General features: G+C 36.9%; 1 protein-coding gene across 1 annotated transcript; it reads left to right on the forward strand.

The window, feature by feature from the left end:
• Positions 1–677: 677 nt before the first annotated feature.
• LOC102586115 (ATP-dependent helicase rhp16-like) lies at positions 678–6,800 on the forward strand. The gene is made up of 15 exons (XM_006342339.1): positions 678–1,005; positions 1,039–1,286; positions 1,610–1,732; positions 1,821–1,894; positions 2,088–2,148; positions 2,254–2,400; positions 2,486–2,571; positions 2,988–3,057; positions 4,158–4,283; positions 4,785–5,003; positions 5,351–5,455; positions 5,548–5,700; positions 5,939–6,027; positions 6,097–6,177; positions 6,728–6,800. The coding sequence occupies exons 1-15, from the start codon at positions 678–680 to the stop codon at positions 6,798–6,800; spliced, it is 1,983 nt and encodes a 660-aa protein (XP_006342401.1).
• Positions 6,801–21,920: the final 15,120 nt, after the last annotated feature.

Genomic DNA, 21,920 nt, shown 5'->3' on the forward strand with positions numbered 1-21,920 from the left:
AGATCATTAAATGAGGTTTGCGAGTATTATTGGGGAGAATGATATTTCCTAATAGGAATATTGCGAGTTTGTTCCCATCCTTAGAAACAAGTGGGCCTATTTGGTTTAAAATTTGTCCTTTTGATTTTTAGTTTTTTTGTGTGTGATGAAGAATTTCTCTGAGATGACATGTGTCAATCATATATATATCCACTATGTGTTGTATATAAAGTAAATGATGTGGTTGTACTTGAATGTGAATTATGAAATTAGGAGAACAAAGCTGCCAAATTAGGAGCTCTGATGAGGATGATGTTATTGTTATATCCTCAGATTCTGATTACATTGGGAGCAGTGACGAAGGTATTACTTTTATTTTTTATGTAAATATTAATAGTGACATTTTTATAGCATGATAAGATTTTTTTTCGTTGATGCATGATACCTATTGGTTGACCTAAGACAAAAGTTCATACACACAATTATGGATGTGCATTGAATAGTTAATTGATCACAGTTAATTATGTGAGTGTTGGTTTACCCATCTATGCAGATGAAGTCCAAGCTACTGGAGTTGCTGATATTGATTTAACTGCGGAAGCAGTTGGCCCAATATAACACAAGGAAGGAAATCCTATAGACCAAAGGGTAAACATAGTATTAAAATAAATGAAGAGCCAGTAGAAGAAGATTGTGTAATGAATGATGTAGGAAAGGGTGGTGACCATGTATTGATGTGGCAAATATGGGAAGAAGAGAACAATAGGTGGATGGAAGAAAACCATACACTTTATCTGGACTTCAATAGTCAAAATGAGTTTATGAGTGAAACTGCTGAGCAACCATCTGATTTGATCATTCCCTTGCTGAGGTACCAGAAAGAGTGGTTGACTTGGGCGTTGAAGCAAGAAGAATCAACAGCTAGAGGTGGTATCCTTGCTGATGATATGGGGATGGGGAAGACTGTTCAAGCCATGGCTTTTGTGCTTGCTAAACGCGAAATAGGGCAAGCAATTTCTAATTCTAGTTTTCTCTCACCTGCCCCTTATGTGCTCCCAGCAGTGAAAGGAACCCTTGTTATATGTCCTGTTGTTGCTTTGATTCAATGGGTCAATGAGATTGACCGCTTTACCACTATAGGAAGCAACAAAGTTCTTGTTTACCATGGTGCCAACAGGGAGAAAGATATCAACAGATTCGCAGAGTATGATTTTGTTATCACTACCTACTCCACAGTGGAGACTGAGTATAGGAAAAATATCATGATTTTGCACTCTATGAAGTGGAATCGTATTATTCTGGATGAGGTAATCATTGTGTAACTAGACCCACATATTTGGTTTTGCTTGATATGCTTCACTTGAGGCAAGAGTCTATCTAAAAGAACCTCTCTACCTTCACAAGGTAGGGGTAAGGTTGTGTACACATGACCAACCACTCTACCATCACAAGGTAGCTAGGGGTAAGGCTATTGTATATTTGTTTTTCTTACTGAGAAGTCTGTTCAAAGTTCACATTTATTGGTTTTGTGTGACATCTGTTAAACTTGTTGGTTTCCCTATATATTGTTTGTGTCTGATGAAAACCCTTCATCCATAATTTTCTAACGGATTACACTTTTGTGGCACAGGCCCATTGTGTAAAAGATATACGCAGCAACACTACAAGAGCTATTCTTGCACTAGAATCTTCTTTTAAGTGGGCCTTAAGTGGTACTCCCCTCCAGAACCGTGTAGGAGAGTTGTACTCACTCGTAAGTTTTTTTTTATTAATGTTCTTTTGTGGCTAACATAATTCACAACTTCATTCTCTGAAATAAATATATCCTTACTTTTGGACAGGTCCGTTTTTTGCAAATTAATCCTTACTCGTACTACTTTTGTAAAGATTGTGACTGCAGAGCTCTCAACAATAGGTAGACTTAAAATCTTATTTTTTATCTTTGCACCTAACTTGGTTGGAGAGAGAAACATATAGCTGAAGATTTGTTTTATTTGGTCATTTTCACCAGAAATTTTGTCGTTAATGTTTCTTCCTTGAGTGTCTTTTTATTTTTCACCTTTTTGAAATCTCTTGTTTGTTCCCTTTTGTGTTTGTATTTATTTTAGCTCATTCATGTGCCCACATTGCCACCACAAATCTACTCGGCACTTTTGCTGGTGGAATAGAGTAAGTCATCAAATTGATATACTTATTTTGGTGCTTCATGTTATTTGTGATAAAAAAAAAATGTTGTTGCTGACACGGAGACGTTGATACATCTTATGTTTCTAGTATATTGCCTCACCCATACAATTTCAAGGAAATCATGGGATTGGTAGAGATGCGATGGTTTTATTGAAACACAAAATTTTAAAAACGATAATGCTAAGGCGTACTAAAAAGGGAAGGGCTGCTGATCTTGCACTTCCTCCAAGGATTGTAAGTTTTTTTTTCCACATTAATGTACTGCTAGAGTTGTTAATTTTTTTCTCCTCTTTAGCATGTTACTTATTTTTGCATTTAGGTTACCTTGCGCAAAGATTCTTTGGATGCTAACGAAGAAGACTACTACACATCATTGCGCGAAGAAAGTCGGGCAAAATTTAATGCGTATGCAATCTATTTTTGTCAGTACTTATGAAACTACTAGCTTACTTGTCTGAAAGTCATCTTTGCCTTTTTGTTGCTCTCCATTAGCTACTTATGGTTATGTTCATATTGAATTTGTTTTAACGACACAGATCATGGTCTTTTTCTTTTATGGTGTTTTTTTCTGGTCTTTGGATTAAATTCTTGCATGGTATATGTTTCATCTATTTGCCATTTGTTAAGTAATCCTGGAAAAATACAAACGTTCCTTTTCTTGAAAATCCTGAAAAATGTCTATTTTACACCGTTTTTCATGGAATATGCTCAACACTAGCTATTTCACCTTGTGAAATAGTAAATAATGAGAGCCAGAATAAGCAATGCATTATTCTTCTTCTTATCACTACATTGTTTCTTCCTAACGTATTTTGGTGCAGATACATTCAAGATGGTACGTTGATGAATAACTATGCTGACATTTTTGATCTACTCACACGCATGCGGCAGGTATGGAGATCATGCTTTCAATCTGAATTCTTCTTAATTATGTATTGATACCTACTTGTATTTGGTTTTAGTTGTGAATAAAAATTTGTGTTATAGGTTCATTGTTAACCTTCAAACTATGAATCTAATGTAAATTTTTTTCTTAACAAGATCTAGATCAGTACTTCTACATTAATTGAGGTAAAATAACTAAAGCATGGAAATGAAATAATTGATGTTGTTAATGGGTTAAATCTTTCAATATTGCATAACTCAGAGATAATAATTTCGTCCTTCAATAATTTCTTGGCTTTCTTTTTCCTTGGATATCCTCCATCGAGCCATTTTTCTGTAACCTTTTTCATTGTAAGTTTTTCCTTCACCACTTATATTTTTTCTTCAGTAATGTTTTCCTTGTTTTTTTTCTTGATCGATTTTGTACTAGCATGCACTTCTTTCAATTTGATTAATCTTTTTTTGCTTCATTTCTTTTTATACTATTTAGTTTTTTTGACTTGTAATATATATTACTTGAAAGATTACACAAGGTATAATATTATTGTTGTTGTTGTCGTAATATTCATTGCTATTCTTTCTATATGATGAAGTGTAATTTCTACCCATGAGAACCCCCTACCAAGGCGTCCGTCCGACAGTGATCCTTTCCTACTATGTTTCCTTTGTCAATCGAATCCACATGACATATGATTTGGTGGTGGAGTTAGTTCCCATCCATATGTTTTTTGCAAATGTATCTATATCACTATATCACATTGAATTTAAGTTGGCGTAAAAGTGGATGCAATATTTGGATACCAAAATGGAAGTGCCTATTTTATATTTCTTATTTTTAATTTTTAATTCCACGAATGAAGAAGTACAACGCAAGAACAAGAGCAAGAATTGACTTCATTAGTGTCTTGTGGCATCAACTTATTTGCTATTTTTAGCATGCCTTGGCTCTCTTGTTGGATCTCTCGAATTTCCTTAACAATTTTAGGTCCTTAAAGATATAAATAGTTCAAACTTCTTTGACTTCCTATAATCTATGCACAGTTCTACCTCAAAAGTAATAACTAGAAATTTTTTGCTTATATTTGATTGATTTTTTTTTTTTGCAGGCACTTGATCATCCTTACCTTGTGGAATACTCAAGTACTGTTGTGGATAGAAGTGGAAGCACAAATAATGTTGGTTATGTTGAACAATCATGTGGTTTATGTCACGATCTAGTAGAAGATCTAGTTGTGAGTTTCATCCTCTTCCCCTTCCCTAAGAAAATAAATAAAAAGTATAAAAGAAAGGAATAAGTTCAGTCATAAGACTTGATACTTCACTAAAATTGGATTTGATGGAATTCCTATTTGCAGTACATTAATATTTTGTATATTATATGGTGGATATTTCAAATCTTAATGTGGACATATTTTTCCACACTTACACCTATGATGTCTTTTGAAAGGATATTTTGAATAGGTTTTTAGTCCTTCTTTAAGTGCATGAGCTTCTGCAAATTCTTTTCCAGCACTATTCGAAAGACCTCAATATTTTACTAGAAATGCTTTGAGGAATGTCTTTTAACACCTAAAAGGACTTCCATGAAACTTGTGGACTTGATGATTTAAATTCTCGTACCTTATTTCTTGACAAACTAAGAAATATGCTATGAATTCCTTTACTATTATTTTGTCATTCGAAGTTTATACCTACTTTCCTATTAAAATGTGCACCTCTTTTGATTATTGCAGGTTACTTCTTGCACACATGTCTTTTGCAAGTCATGTCTGATAAGTTTTTCTGCAGTTATGGGACAAATTTCATGTCCGTCATGTTCTAAATCATTTACAGTGGATTTCACCGCAAATGATCAGAAAACTAAAGCAAATATCAAAGGGTTTAGGTCTTCAAGTATACTGAGCAAAATTCGTCTTGATAATTTTCAGACAAGCACAAAAATAGAAGCTTTGGTATACAATTACTTTCCAATCAATAACTATATCTTATCTTGTCTTTATAGTTTGCTTTATAGTTTTATTTTCTTCTCACAATGAGTGCAAGGGACTGCAATACTGCATCACTTGCAGGAACTAGATATATTTCCTAAGGGTCCCATACCATCACTTTCAAATGTTGCATCAAATACCACCTCCGCTTAATTGAGTGGAAACTAATTGAGGAATAATAAATTGTTGTTGTGGTCTCAATCTTATATATATCCTTTAAAATTATGGCTTAAACATGTATAATCTTATTCTTGTGTATATCTCTATTATGGTAGTAAGAGCGTTCTCATTACTTGTTTTATTGGTTGAAGAGAGAAGAAATAAGGTTCATGATTGAAAGAGATGGTTCTACAAAGGCAATTGTTTTCAGCCAATTCACATCATTTTTGGATCTGATACACTATTCGCTACAAAAGGTAAGACATATTTTATTTATCCCCTTCGTACCTACCCCTATTGTTGCCATCAATAGTAACAACAAAAAACATGTCTTGTGTGCATTTGGCAGTCGGGCATCAGTTGTGTTCAATTAGATGGATCCATGACTATCACTGCAAGAGATTCTGCAATTACAAAATTTACAAACGATCCAGATTGCATTATATTTCTTATGAGCTTGAAAGCCGGAGGTCTTGCCCTGAATCTTACAGTAGCATCACAAGTAACATTTTCCTTTCCTCTCTTTGTCAATGCATATTCTTCATTTCTTGTCAAATACCATGGGTTTGACTCTATTGTTGGATTCCTTCGTCTTTTCAGGTTAAAATTACTTATTTTGTTTGGGATGTGTTAACTTCATCTCTGTGCAGATTAAGAATAGATACAATATGAACTTGTAATATTTCATTGAACCTAGACTACATTCCTTGATGTGCCACTCTAATCTTGCCCTTTGCTAGGTTTTCTTGATGGATCCTTGGTGGAATGCTGTCGTGGAGAGGCAAGCCCAAGATAGAATCCATCGAATAGGACAGTATAAGCCAATCAGGTGCGTGCTTGTGTTTCTTCAACCAACTATACCAATGAAGAGAGTTTATTGTTATTTTCTAATTTCTAGGATTGTGAGATTTGTGATTGAGAATACAATCGAGGAGAGGATCTTAGAGTTGCAAGAGAAGAAGAAATTACTTTTTGAAGGGTAAGTTTCTGCCAAGTTCATTGTGCTAGTTGCATGTGAGTTAAGAGAAAATAATTTGACGACTTGAAACTTTATATCATTTTGATATGTTTCTCTTCAGAAATGATATCAAGATAAATTAAGAGAATCAATTGTTTTTTTTTATGTCCTCTAGAATATATAATATTGGTCTAAGATGAGCTTTAAATGGAGCGATATAGTCAACTATATTTAGTTGTCTAGATATTTACAACTAAACATTAAGACATTTGGGCTAGGGATTGAAGTAGGGTCATGCATTGTTTTATCTTCTTTTATTTTCTTAGAAAAGGGAACATGATCATACATGGAGAGCTCAAATAGGTATTTTATGGTTTGTCATTCATATAGTTTATTTATATGTCGCAACAATAAACACTTAAATGTTTTTCCCTCAAATGTGATTTAAACATATACTATCATTGGCGTATTCTGTTTTACACTTGGCTTTCGATTCCCCTCCTTTACTTTGACACTCCTCTCTTCTCTCTTTGGTGTGTGAATTGCCCGATATTGATTTTTTTTTTTGCAGGACGGTGGGTGGTGCTTCTGAGGCCTTGGGGAAACTAACAGAGGCAGACTTGAAGTTCTTGTTTGCAACCTAGATCAAATTTTGTTCTGTTACTAGGTTTAGCAAGAAAGATCATTCGATTTTTGTTTAGTTTCTTTCTCGAATCTCGCCCCTAGTATTGTTGTTTTTGCAAAGTAGGAAAGTCAATACTCTTGTTGTTAGTTTTACATCAACATTAACTTTATCATCATTTGTTTGAATCTTAATTATTATTCAAGCTACCTCCAGAAGACACTCTTAAGTGCAATTCCAAATTAGCAAGCATGTCAAATGCCTCTGATTAATTAGCTACTTACATCTTTGTCGAATTTGGTCATTATAATCTTTGTTTTATTAGGTATGACAACACATGTATCTTATATTCATATCTTAACGTGCTCATTTTAGAGATACTTTGAGTGATAGATGCCCAACATTTACTAAAATATAATATTGTTGGTCTTATATCTATTTTAAATTTGACCACGACCCGGACGAACTCGTATCAGCTTTGATGATTCCAACAGGTCTGAACATGTTTTATAATTGATTTGAATATTTGATTTTTTTTTCTTGGAGGTTCCGGATGAGTTTCAGATGCTCGAGTTGCATTCTAGTTAAATTTGAAGTTAAGACGCCAATTGGCTGCAGCGGGACGCCAGGTTCTTCTCCGGTGTGCTTCAGTGATTTTGACCTTCAAATCCATCTAACTTGATTTTTTCAATGAATGATTACATACAAGAGAACTAGGACCTAAAATCCCCTCAATTAGCATCATAACACAACAATTATTCATGAATTTGAGTTCACTGAGTTGATAAAACACCAACTTATCAAGAGTACATAGAAACATCTAGTGCATAATTGTTAATAAAGTAACGAGTAGAACAGAGAAAAAATATTGAAGGAAAAGAAAACTTTGTATTGCTGGAGATGCATAAACCAACTTACAATAGGACTCTTAAATCGATAACCAAGCAACAAACTACCTTCTAGGACTCCTAAAGAAAAGAAAGTAACTTAACCACAAACAACAACTGAAACCTAAAAGCTAGGACCTGCTAAATAAATAGTAAAGCGACATAAGAGAATGAATCGATTATCTATTAGCTTGTGTTGTACGGTATATAAAAGCTATACACTACATTAAAAATGATCTTTAGCGGCAATTAATTAACGACAATAGCTCAACTGCCGCTATATATATATAATTTTAGCGACAATTAGCACTCTTTGTATATGTCCCTAAAGACTTTAGCGACATTGGATCTAATGGCACTTAACTAATGCCGGTAAAGACTTTAGCACTCTTTATTAATGTGTCTATTTATTGCCGCTAAAAGTTGCTTTTGTTGTAGTGATACCCAACTGATACAAAGAGTCCTAATATATACAAAGTCTATACATAATAACTATAGGAGATAAAATAGAATTAATAAAGTGATTGAGATAAACTATAATTCTAGAAACTGGAAAACAACTAAAACTAGAATAAGCTGAAAAATAGGAAGAAAATATTTAGTTGTTATTACTAAACATGTTAAAAACATGTTGAAAGTAAGTGTCTCCACTAGCAACGGTAACATACAATTAACAACTTGTAACTTCTCGCAATTTGAAATAACTAGGAAGAAGCTAATAATTGGAAATAGTCATTTTTGGAAAGAACGAAAAATCTGGAAATTTTGTTAAGTTAAAATAAGTTGAGTTTGCGCACTTCCGAGTTTGTATGAGTGAGTTATGTCCTTTGGAAGTTAGGCTGTTGGAATAAGGAAAGTCCAATCCGGATTTTGAAAGGGTAGTTTGGTCTTTTCCTTGCCCAATTATTTTATTTTGTTTTTTGTAATTAAGTTAGGGTCTAATCATAATTAGATCAGTTTACGCTTTTACCAAAATACGCTAGGGCTTGGAGAAAAGAGAAAAGAAAAGGAGAAAGGAGAAGAGAAGCAAGATCATCAAGATCGTCGAGTTTAGCATGTATATTTCGTCGGGGATGATCCCTACAAGGTATGCGAGATCACATAGCATTGGGTTAGTTCACCCACATATCAATCATGATTCAATTTCAGCGAAGTTATTAGATTTGAAAGCAAATCCTTGAGTTCTTGATGAAATTCGTTGAATTCTTGTGGTTGTGTTGATGGGAGTTTTCTTGAGATTGATTCATGTTATTAGTTGTGTTTTTCAAGTAGATTCTGATGTATATTGAGGGTATCTGTGATACTAAGTGTTTGGGGAAATAACCAATCGAGTTTAGAGGGTTTAGAGTTGAAAAATGAAGGAGGAAATTCTTAAAATCTGGGTAAGGGGGTTGGGGCGCCGCGCCCCAAAACAGTCTCTAAAGTTTGGGTCTTGGGACGCCGCGCCAGCCAGAGTGCCCCACCCAGCTCTCTGAAGTTTCAAGGCTAGCGCCCCGCACCTCTCAGAGCGCCAGGGATGCTAGTTCTTCCCATTCGTCCCCCATCTTTTCGTACTAGTTCCTTAGCAATGTACTTATGTTTCCTAGTTGATTCCAACACTCTTAGGTACATCTAAACATCATGAAATCATCCATAAAGATGAGATCATGAACCTTGAATCCATAATCCAATTCAAGAAAAGTTAAGATCAAAGTCAAGAGATGTTCTTAGAGTTTTTAAAAAGTCTTTTCTAAATGTTTTAACTTTGTATTAAGACTTAAAGTTCAAGTTGAGTAAAGATTAAAGAGTAAAGTTTGAAATTCATTTCTTCAAAAGAATATGGGGACTATGTATTCCCAAAGGGTTTAAAAGGTTTTTACATTTAAACAAGAAAGGAAACCTCGATTTCCAAAGAGCCTTCGGGCTAGTTTTTAGAAAAGAGTAATCGCTTTCTAAATGAAGCAAGAGAGGAAACTTTGATTTCCAAGATAGCCTTTGAGCTAAGTTTTTTAGCATTAATCTCAAATCACAGAAAGAAGTATATTTTTAAACATAAGAGCTAATATTATAATTTTGGGAGTAGTATTGAGCACCGATATGGGGGAGAGTTCAGACAACTCACAACCCCCATAAACCATGTAGCCATCATGGGTAGAAAAAGGTCATACTTTTCAGATGATTCCTTTAGTGCTTTTTAGCATAGACTAGTGGATCCACTTAGTAGTTCAGGTTCTAGACCCTCGACAAGGTACAGGACGACCCTGGCAGCGTGAGGCAAAACGTTGTATCATAACAATAGATCTTACGTGATGGTTGTCGGTTAGAGAAACTCCCACAGAAGTAATTGTATTCTTAAATACACAGTTTATTGTATTTTTACATACATTTCAGAGTTAAATGTATCTTTGCCTACACACAGAGTTGACATCATGTTTTAAACAACTTTTCTTTATATTGCATTTGTTTTAAACTGCTTTATATTGAAATGAGTTTAGTTATGTTGCGTTGAGTTGAGCCAGGTAAGTTCTTCAGATTCTTTTCAAGCCTATGTTGTGTTTAGTATTCCAACTTGCATACTCGTACATTCAATGTACTGATGCCAGTTGGCCTGCATCTTATTATGATGAAGACACAGGTAACTAGGATCGGCATCCGGCGCATCGTTGATCTAGTGAGCACTCCAGAGTCAGGTTGTGAGCCTCCTTGCATTCTGGAGGAATCCGTTTATTGCTTTCAGTTACTTTTTTAGTTCATTAGGATGTCGTGGGGTTTGTGCCGACATCCATCTCAGTTGTTTTAGAGGCTTCATAGACAGTTAGATGTTAGTTCTTTAGTCTTTTCATTAACTTTATCATTTCATATGTTAAGACCTGAGTTGCCATTTTGGCCAAGTTGAATGTTTGACTTTTAAGCATTCTGAGTATTTTATTATTCAAGTGAGTATACTGCTTTTGATCATTATAAATATGCATAGAGTCTTCCGCTGAGTTAAGTAAGTCAGGCCAAGGGTTCTCTTGGGGCCAGCAATGGTTCTCGAGTGCCAGTCTCACCCAGGGTGTAGGCTCGGGGTGTGACACAACTTAATAAAGTTCTTGGCATTCCCTCCTTTAAACTGAAAGACTCTTAGTTTAATTTACTGAAGCTACATGCACAAAAGTACAAATCCTAAGTGATTCCCTAAGCTTCACAAATTGTGCATATTTTAGGGATTTAGTGAATATGTCTGCGACGTGGTCTTCCCTTATGCAATGCATAAGACCAATTGATCCATCTTCAGTAAGATCTCATAAAAAAATAAAACCTTACATCAATATATTTTCTTCTCCCGTGCAAAACTGGATTTTTGGACAATTTTATAGATGAATTGTTGTCACAATAAATTGTTGTTGCTTTCTGATGCTTGAAATTAAGCTCAGTAAGACTATTTCTTTGCCAAATGGCTTGTGAGGCACATGCAGTAGCAACAACAAATTCAGCTTCAGTTGTTGACAAAATAACGACTCACTGCTTCTTTGATGACCATGATACTGCATCTGAATTCAGCATAAATACATAACCTGAAGTACTCTTCTGATCATCTAAATCTCCAGCATAATCACTATCCGAAAACCTAATCAGTCCTGACCTTTCATCCTTCTTGTAGAACAACCCAAAGTCAACAGTACCTTTTAAGTAGTGAAGGATCCTTTTTGCAACCAAAAGATGCAATTCTTTTGGATTCTCCATGAATATGCTAATGAGGCTTATAGCATGTGTGATGTATGACCTCATTGTTGTCAAATACATCAGACTTTTCACAATTTGTTTTAAAAAAGTGTCATCAATTCTCTTTCCTTCAAGATCTTTTGTAAACTTCAAGCCAACATCTAATGGGGAAGTGACAGAATTGCAATTTCTCATTTGAAACCTGACTAAAATTTCTCGCATACTTCTTTTGAGAAACAAATATTCCTTCAGCTGATTGCAATATTTCTATGCCAAGAAAGTAATGCGACATACCAAGATCAGACATATCAAACTCAAGCATCATAGACCTTTTAAACTTTTCAAACATGACTCTATCATTTCCCATATAAATCAAATCATTTACGTGTAAGCATATAATCAACATTTTCCCTCCATCTTCACACTTTGTATAAAGAGTATGCTCATATGGGAATTTTCGAAATCCTTCCTTTTGAAAGTAAGCATTGATACAACCATACCAAGATCTACGTGATTGTTGAAGTCTATACAGAACCTTCTTTAATCTGCAAACTTTATGCTCTCCATCAATCTTAACATAACCAAGAGGTTGTTCAATAATTACTTGTTCTTGCAAGTCTCCATGTAGAAAAGCCGACTTCATATCCAATTGAGATATAGGCCATGAATTTTGAGAAGCCAATGCAATCACCAATCTGATCGTATCAAGTCTGACAACTGGAGCAAAAAAAATTTAGTAATCCACCCTGAATTTTTGTTTGTAGCCTTTCGCCACCAACCGTGCCTTGTACTTGTCGATCTCCCTATTCTCCTTCAGTTTAGTTTAATAGACCCATTTTACTCCAATCATTTTGTGTCTATAGGGTAAATCATCAAGCTCCCATGTATCATTTTTTCAAGGGCTGTAATTCCATCATCCACTGCCTTTCGCCATTTTTCATCTTCGATAGCACTTTCAAAATTTGTTGGATCACAATATGAAAATAGAGCAAAATGAGTGAGAGGATCTTTAAATCGATGAATTCCTCTTACCTCATAATCTGCCATCCATGATGGCCTTCTTTGAACACGAAGGGCACATGAATCAACTATAGTTTCTATATGCTCATTCATATCTAGTGAAGTTTCAGAACATCCATAATTGATATCTTGAGCAACAACTGGAACTTGTTGTTGTGGCTTAATTGCTTCTTCATCGTTTTCTCCATGAAGGCAAACTGGAATTATTTCTCCCATGGAAATTTGGTTCCACGGCCAAAACTGATTTCATCAAAGATGACATCCCGACTAATCAATGTTTTCTTAGTGTTAGGATTATAAAACTTGTAAGCTTTTGATTGATCACCAACACTGAGAAAAATACATTTTGTCGTCTAGCTTCTTGCTCTTTTGATCAGGAATATGAGCATATGTAATGCACCCAAATATTTTTAAGTGATCTACATTTGGTTGTTTTCCGCTCCATGCTTCCTCCTGTGTTATATTTTTAACTGCAAATGTGGGGCACCTATTCAGGATGTGGATACTCCAATAGACTTCTTCAAGGCAAAAACTTCTAGAAAGTCCACTGCTTGTCAGAATGCTCCACACCATATTCATAATAGTGCGATTTTTCCTCTCACAGACTCCATTTTGTTGGGGCGAGTAAGCTGCTAAAAGTTGCCTTTAGATTCAATGAAACTCACAAAAAATTGTAAATTCATGTGAGTTATATTCTCCCCCATGATCTGAATGAAGAACTTTTATTGGACTACCAATCTCCTTTTCAACAAGTACATTAAAGCTTTTAAAAAGCCTCAAAAGCTTCAGATTTCACCTGCAAAAAATAAACCCAACTTTTCGTAGTAAAATCATTAATGAAGGTAATTATGTAGCTTTTACCTCCGTTACAAGATAGTGTTATCGGTCCAAAAATATCATAATGGATAAGCTCAAGTGCCTTCTTTGCTCTCCATGAACCCTTTTGTGGAAAAGATTTGCGAGACTTCTTGCTAACCACACACTCTTCACAAATTTCAGATGGAGATAAAATTTGAGGAAGACCAATCACCATATTCTTTTGTTGCAAGGTTCTTAATCCAACAAAATTGAGATGCCCAAACCGAAAATGCCACAACCAGGCATCATCTCCTTGCTTTGCTAAAAAGCATGATTGTTGTATATTATTGAGATAGAGAGGAAACATTCTGTTTGCAGTAATTTTAACTTGAGCAATTAAGCCCAAATTGTCATCTTGGATCCAGAAAAATCCCTTTTTAATGACAATCTCATACCCTTTCTCTTCCAATTGACCAAGACTCAAATAATTTGACTTTAACTCTGGAACATAAAGGACATCAGAGATTATTTGAGAAATATTCCTTTTAGTTTGAATGGTTACCTATCCTTTTCCTGTGACTGCAACTTTTGAATCATTCTCGAACTTAACAAAATCTCGATATGACTCATCTATTGTGGAGAAAGTTGATTTGTTTCCGCACATATGATTGTTGCAACCTATGTCTAAGTACCATATATTTTGCTGAATTTCCTTCGTCACTTGTTCTTTCTCTTGATAGGCCATTAACAAATGACATCTATAAAATTCAACCTTTGACTTGTCTACTGACTTCGGCTTATAATGACCTAAATTATTGTTGCTTTCAGAACTTCTTCCCCTTCCTTAAGAATTTGAAGAATTTTCTTCAAATTACTAATGAGAGTGCCTCCCACCACCAGAAATGTTTCCTCTTCTGCGACCACCACCTTTTGTTGAGTAATAGTTGGATGAGACTTGAAGAGCTTGTTCCTCGATAATTTGTCAATTCATTTTCTGTTCGTGAATCAACAGTGAACTCTGCAATTCATCAATTGAAAGTTTAGTAGTTTCTTTTGATTCGTCAATTGAACAAACAACATAGTTGAATTTTGATGTCATGAAGCGAAGGATATTTTCAATAATGGTGACATCTTCCAGCTTTTCACCATGAATCCACATCTTATTTGCTATTGCCATAGTCCTCGAGAAGTCATATGAAACTGATTCTCCCATCTTCATTTGTAATGTCTCAAAATCAGCGCAAAGTTTTTGCAATAGTGCCCTTTTTGCCTTTGTCGTTCCCTAATACTTCTTCTTCATGGAGTCCCATATTTGCTTAGAAGTATCTTTGCAAAGAATAGTTTCCAATATTGAGCGATCAATAGCTTCGAAAAGATAATTCTTTGCCTTGAGATCTTTAGACTGTCCAACTCTGCCTTTTGTACTTTTGACAAAGAAGTACCAGTCGCTCGCTCTTGCACACCAATGCTGACAATTGGCCAGAACTCCTTGGACCTAAGGAAATTCTCCATCAAAATGCTCCAATGGTCGTAATGGCCATCGAAACGTGGAATAGCAGGCTTAACAATAATTTTGGAGGCTTAAGTTTTGCTACTACAATAGTACTGCAAAAAAAACTCTCAATATGCAGTACCAACACTTACACTCGATATGAGAAACTCTCTTTTTGGCTCGGATACCAAATGTTAATAAAGTAACGAGTAGAACAGAGAAAAAATATTGAAGGAAAAGAAAACTAATTATTGTTGGAGATGCAGAAACCAACTTACAATATGACTCTTAAATAGATAACCAAACAACAAACTACCTTCTAGGACTCCTAAAGAAAAGGAAATAACTTAACCACAAACAATAATTGAAACCTAAAAGCTAGGACCTACTAAACACGTTTGAAACATGTTGAAAGTAAATGTCTCCACAAACAACTGTAACAAACAATTAACAGCTGGATAAAATTCTTGACAATATTATTACTATTACTAAAGCATTTCAAAGAAGACAACAAATATTTGCACATAATTTTTAAGATGAAGTAACTATCCTTGAACATATTGTTGTAGCAAGAGAATAAGAAGCTTAAATATGGAAACAAAAATGGCACAATATTCAGAGGGAAAATATTTTATTCATAAACTCAAAAGTTCTCTCTATTTTTCTATAGATCTTTCTTTTCTATATATTGGAAAAAACTAACAGCATCCTCATTTATAATAGTAAGAAGTAAATTAAACTAGGACTAGAAAACTTATTCCTATATAAAATCCTAACTAAACATTAATTGAATAAATACAAAATATAACAAATCCTAAACAAATTAGGATTCCTACTCAAACTTTGAATTATTATTCCAACATATTCGAAGTCCCGATGCTTATGATGATTATTTCCAAAGTTGTAAAATCACAAGAGAACTAGGAATAGCGGTATGAATATGAGCATGATTTTATTCATAGACGAGAGCAACAAAAGAAAGAAATGGTACTAATGCTTACCCAGATGCAAGAAGTAACCCTTCTACACAACAACATGCCACTGGGTTCTGGAGAGGGTAGTGTGTACGCAAATCCTACCCCTCTCTTGTGTAGGAAGAGGAGTCTGGTTCCAAACACACTATCAGATTGAAGTAAAGCATATCAAAGCAATTAAACTCGTACATTTTTCCTCTGTTTACTTTGCGCTACCGGTAATTCACAAACAATGGTAATGACTACCTCCGATGAATTGAATTACATTGTTTTTCGATACCTCGATGAATCTGGTACTTCAGTTTTCTCTTCTGAACCTGTTCGTTTGTATATCTTTTTGGTTTGACATCAAAATTTAGGTTCTTCATACTTCGTTTTATGTGGAGAATTTGATATTGTGTCTCTATGTTAAACCTCTACATCAGTTTTTGTTTTGAATCACTTTAAGATGAGTTTAATTGCTTTTCTATGCTTTACTTGAGGCGAGAGTGTTTGGAAAGTTCTTCTCTATTAGAGGTAAGGCTTGCGTGCACACTAGGTGTAACACCTCGAAAACCAGACCCAGAAAAAAATTCCAGAAAATACCTATAGCAGTGAACCACAGCAGGGTTCACGGACCGTGATAGGGCCCACGGTCCGTAGACCTGCCCGTTCTCTTGACTTGGAAGTCACCAAGCCCAGACATCAGACCACGAGCTTCACGGTCCGTGGTCTTGATGACGGGCCGTGATGGCGCCCGTAGAGTCAAGGCAGTGAACCTCCCTAGCCAGCCCTATAGACCCCCACGCCTAAGTGAGAACCACGAGGACCTTCACGGTTTGTGGTCCTTCACAGGGCCCGTGGGGGTGTCCATGGAGCCTTACCAGTAATCCCCATAGCCAGTCCCTCCAGACCACAGCCCAAGTGGAGACCACGGACACTTTCACGGTCTGTGGTCCTTCACACGGGCCGTGGTAGGGTATGTGGACTAAGACCCTCAGCTAGTAGTCACCAAGTCCAGACCACGACCGACTTCACGATCCATGGTCCCTTTCACGGTCCGTGAAGGTGGTCATGGTCAGCCCATCTGCAGTTTAAGTCAGGGTTATTTTGGCCTTTTCCTTATTCGTTGGACACCTAAACAACATCGTTTTAACCCTAAATTTCGTGGTTTTAGTCAGTTTAAGCCTAGAAACATAACTAGAACTTTCCCAACTTAGATCTTTAATAAAAAATTAGAAAATTAGAAGCGAAAGTAGAGAAAGAAGCGACCAACCCTAAGTTCAACAACACAGCAAGTTTCCTCCAGTTCCAGCCCCAAAATCGAAAGATTTCTCCGTGGAATTCGTCACCAGGTATGTGGGATTTCACTAGTGGGTCCTTTCACCCATTAGGTCCCTAGTTTTCAGTCTGTTTCTTGATTCCCTTATTATGACTAGACCTAGGGTTTCTTGAATGTTAGCATTATTAGGTTCTTAGCTATTAGAATGAACCAAATCAGATTAGTATGTTAATATTCAATCTATTACATGAATTTCAGAACCCTAGCTATGTAGGTCTTTAGTTCTTGAATTACACATGCTAGGCCAGATATTTCAGTTATTTCAGATATACATGCCTCAGTTTGAAATGTGTTATTATCAATTATTTATGCGCATTCTCAGTTTGCATGTCGTTTTGAGCTATCCAGTATATCACAGTAATTCAGTCATAATGTGTTAATCACTTAATCCATTGGGAGTAGCATAATACCGAGTTGGACTAGGGTTCAACGTACCCAAATAGTCCCAGAACTACTAGCCACGTAGGTTGTAAGTCCCATCTGTGGGCATTATTTTAGTGATCACGCCAGCATGCCTCTACACCTTTGGTCGGGTGTTTTGGGTCCTCTCGATGGGGCCTATACATCGGACTACACATTTAGCTCATGTGGTTTTATTATCGGTTATTAGTAGCTCCCATAGTTCAGTCAAACTCTATTGCATTGACCATTTCAGTACAGTCATTATTCAGTCTCAACATGTTATACATTGGTCATTGCATTTAGCTAGCTCAATCTTCAGTATCTATATCATGTTCAGATTATGCTCATGCTTTATTGCTTGTTGAGTTATATGTTTATTTCAGCTTTACTCTATCTTGCATGCTCAGTACCTTTCAAGTACTGACGCATATATTGCCCTACATCTTCTCGTGATGTAGGTTCAGGTCCCCAGCAGTCAGATCACGCTTAGATCGGTTCCCAATCTCCAGTTCAGTAGTATCAGCGGTGAGTCCTCATTTTTCGAGGACAATAGTCATGTTATGTTTTCAGTATTTTAGTCCTTTAGTTTCAGTTTTGCTAGACTTAGCTGGGGCATGTCCCAGCATGTCTAGTCAGTTAGAGGCTATTTTCAGACATAGTTAGATTCAGCTTAGTAATTGAGTTTGGTCTTTCTTTTGTATTAAACTCTCAGATTATATATTCAGTTTTAGTATATGGGTATTCCCTATCATTTCCGTTTTACTTATTATTAGCTTCCGCGTCAGTTTTATTTCTCAGTTTATCTTTAGTAAGCTCATGATCATGCCAGCAGGGTTAGCTTAGGGTCACTTGTGGTCCTAGGTCTCGTGTCCACATCTCGGGGGTAGCTCGGGGCGTGACAAATTTGGTATTTGAGCACTAGGTTTAAGAGTCCTAGAATGTCTGAAAAGCCGCACAAAGTAGAGTTCTTTCCATGGGTGTGAAGTGCACCACATCTAATGAGAGGGAGGCTACGGAGTATTTTAGGAAAAATCTTCATTTCTTGTTACTTTTATCGTGCGTAAGGTATGATCTAATTCCATTCTAACTCGACGTTTTACGTTTCAGTGTGATCATGCCTCCTCGTAGAGCTAACGCCAGAAATGCGAATGCTAGGAACGCAAACGCAGCTCTTCCTGTCCTAGATCAAGAAGTCTCGAATGCAGAGTTCAGGAACGCCATTCAGATGTTGGCTCAGAGTGTGGCCAATTAGAATAACCAGCGGGCTCCACTTCCAAAGAACGCTAATGTTGGGTCAGCTGCAGCCAGAATGCGAGACTTTGTTAGGATGAATCTGTCGAAGTTCTTAGAATCATAGGTTAGAGAAAATCCCCAAACTTCATTGATGAGGTCAAGAAGATCTTTGAAGTGATAGAGGTAACTAGGAATGACCGGGTTGAGTTAGCATCTTACCAACTTAAGGATGTAGCTCATATCTGGTATACTAAGTGGAAGGAGAACAGGGGTACAGATTCAACTCCTATCTCTTGGGATTTCTTTAGTGAGACCTTTTTGGATAGGGTTTTCCCAAGAGAGCTAAGGGAGGCAAAATCTCTGGAATTTATGAACTTAGGGCAAGATTGCATGACAGTCCAAGAGTATGGGCTCAAGTTTACTCAACTCTCCAGGTATACTCCTCGCATGGTGGTTGATTCCAAGGCCCAAATGAACAAGTTTCTTTATGGAGTGTCAGACTTTGTGAAAATGGAATGTAGGAATGCTATGTTGCTGGGAGATATGAGCTTCTCTAGGCTTATGACTCATGCTAAGCAGGTTGAGGGTGATAAGCTTAAGGAACAAGACAAGGAGAAAAAGAAGGCTAGGACTGGAAACTGTGAGTATTCTCAACAGAAATTGGGTGGTGGAAATCGCTCGCAAAAGCAACAGAAATTTTCAACTCCAGAACCTTCATCAACTAGTGTTCCATCCTCCAGGTTCCGTAATGATCAGAAAAGTAGGGCATCAGTCCCTAAGTCTCAAGGGAGTATTACAGGTACCAAACCTACCCAACTTTCCCTAAGTGTGGTAAGAACCATCCGGGAGAGTGCCTTGTAGGAAAGGAAGGATGATTTGGGTGTGGTCAGTCTGGTCACAGGTTGAGCGATTGTCCTTCTAAGCAGGGTCAAAGAGGCAATGCTAATCGAGCCTAGTCTACAACTTTGTGTTTCAGGTACCAAAACCTACCCAACTTGCCCTAACTGTGGTAAGAACCATTCGGGCGAGTGCCTTGCAGAAAAGGAAGGATGTTTTGGGTGTGGTCTGTCTGGTCATAGATTGAAGGATTGTCCTTTTAGACAGGGTCAGGAGGAAATAATGGTAGAGCTCAGTCTACAACTTTAGCAGCACCAGCAGGTCGCCCGACTCAGCAGGATAACTCTTGTGGTACAAGTGGCAGACAGCGCCAAAATAGGCTCTATGCTCTTCAGGCTCGCCAGGATCAGGAATATTCTCCTGATGTAGTCACTGGTACGTTACGAGTCTTTGATCTTGATGTTTATGCTTTGTTAGATCCAGGGGCTACTCTTTCCTTTGTAACTCCTTATATAGCAGTTAAGTTTGATGCTAGTCCAGAAACTCTCTCAGAACCTTTCTCAGTCTCTACTCCAGTTGGTGACCCAGTCATAGCTAGACGGGTATACAAAAATTGCCTTGTCACAGTCTCTCAGAAAGTCACCAAAACAGATCTTGTAGAGTTAGAAATGGTAGACTTTGATGTCATTCTAGGCATGGATTGGTTACATTCCTGTTATGCCTCAGTCGATTGTAGAACTAGGATTGTTCGTTTTTAGTTTCCAAATGAACCAATCTTAGAATGGAAGGGTAGTAGCTTAGCGCAAATGGGTCGATCCATTTCTTACCTTAAGACCAGAAAGATGATCGCTAAGGGTTATCTCTATCATCTAGTTCGGGTTAAGGATTCAAGCTCTGAAACCCCAACTCTTGAGTCAGTTCAAGTGTTTAATGAGTTTCCAGAAGTATTTTAAGAAGATCTTCCCGGGGTTCCTCTGGATAGGGAAATCGACTTTGGAATTTATCTCCTTCCAGATACCCAGCCAATTTCTATTCCTCCTTACATAATGGTTCCAGCTAAGCTTAAGGAATTGAAGGAGCAGTTGAAAGAACTTCTAGACAAGGACTTCATCAGACCTAGTATTTCACCATGGGGTGCACCAGTGTTATTCGCAAAAAAGAAAGATGGTTCTCTCACAATTTTCATTGACTATAGGCAGTTGAACAAGGTTACAATCAAGAATAAGTATCCCATCCCCATGATTGAGAACTTGTTTGACCAACTTCAGGGTGCTAGTCATTTCTCAAAGATAGACCTCAGATCGGGTTATTATCAGCTTAAAGTCAGAGATAGTGACATTACAAAGACAGCCTTCAGGACTCGGTATGGTCATTATGAATTTGTAGTTATGTCATTTGGACTAACCAATGCTCCTGCAGCTTTCATGAACTTAATGAACAGAGTGTTCAAGCAGTACTTGGACTTGTTCATTATCATCTTTATTGATGATATCCTCATTTACTCTAGAAATGAGGAAGAACATGCGAGTCATTTGAGAGTTGTTCTGCAAACTCTCAAAGATCGCCAGTTATTCGCCAAATTTAACAAGTGCGAGTTTTGGTTGCATTCGGTTGCTTTTCTTGGGCATATAGTGTCTAGTGAAGGGATTCGAGTAGATTCCCAGGAAATAGAGGCAGTGAAACAATGGCCTAGACCTACCTCTCCCACTGATATCAGAAGTTTCTTGGGTCTAGAGGGTTATTACAGAAGGTTTGTGGAAGGATTTACATCCATAGCCTCACCATTGACTAGGTTGACTCAGAAGATGGTCAAGTTTCAGTCGTCAGATGATTGTGAGAAAAGCTTCGCAGAATTGAAAACTAGGTTGACTATTGCTCCTGTTTTAACTCTACCATAGGGTTCAGACGGTTATGTGATTTATTGTGATGCATCCAGAGTCGGCCTAGGTTATGTGTTGATGCAGTGAGGTAAGGTTATAGCTTATGCTTCCAGACAGCTTAAGGTGCATGAGAAGAATTATCCGACTCATGACCTCGAGCTTGCAGTGGTGGTGTTTGCACTCAAGATTTGGAGGCACTACTTGTATGATGTTCATGTAGATGTGTTCACAAACCATAAGAGCCTTCAGTATGTGTTCACCCAAAAAGAGTTGAATCTTCGCCAGAGAAGATGGCTTGAGTTCCTCAAGGAATATGACATGAGTGTGCATTAACATCCTGGTATGGAAAATGTATTAGCAGATGCCTTTAGCAGACTATCTATGGGACACATGTTGAGGAAGAAATAAAGAATCTAGCAAAGGATGTTCACAGACTTGCTCGCCTAGGAGTTCGTCTTATGAGCATATCAGATGGTGGTGTAACGGTTCATAATGGGGCAGAATCTTCTTTGGTAGTGGAAGTTAAGGAAAAGTAAGACAGTGATCTGATATTACTTGAACTCAAGGGTACATTCCACCAATAGAGAGTTGAGGTTTTCTCTCAAGGGGGAGAT

This window comes from Solanum tuberosum, unplaced genomic scaffold, assembly GCF_000226075.1.
Source record: "Solanum tuberosum cultivar DM 1-3 516 R44 unplaced genomic scaffold, SolTub_3.0 scf00037, whole genome shotgun sequence".
In the NCBI taxonomy this organism is placed as follows: domain Eukaryota; kingdom Viridiplantae; phylum Streptophyta; class Magnoliopsida; order Solanales; family Solanaceae; genus Solanum; species Solanum tuberosum.

Excerpts from the sequence above, each read along its gene's own strand:
- LOC102586115 (XM_006342339.1), top strand. The coding sequence starts at position 678 with ATGAATGATGTAGGAAAGGGTGGTGACCATGTATTGATGTGGCAAATA. Across the intron at positions 1,006-1,038 it reads GCAAGCAATTTCTAATTCTA|CAGTGAAAGGAACCCTTGTT; the intron begins GTTTTCTCTCAC and ends ATGTGCTCCCAG. Across the intron at positions 1,895-2,087 it reads TGCAGAGCTCTCAACAATAG|CTCATTCATGTGCCCACATT; the intron begins GTAGACTTAAAA and ends TATTTATTTTAG.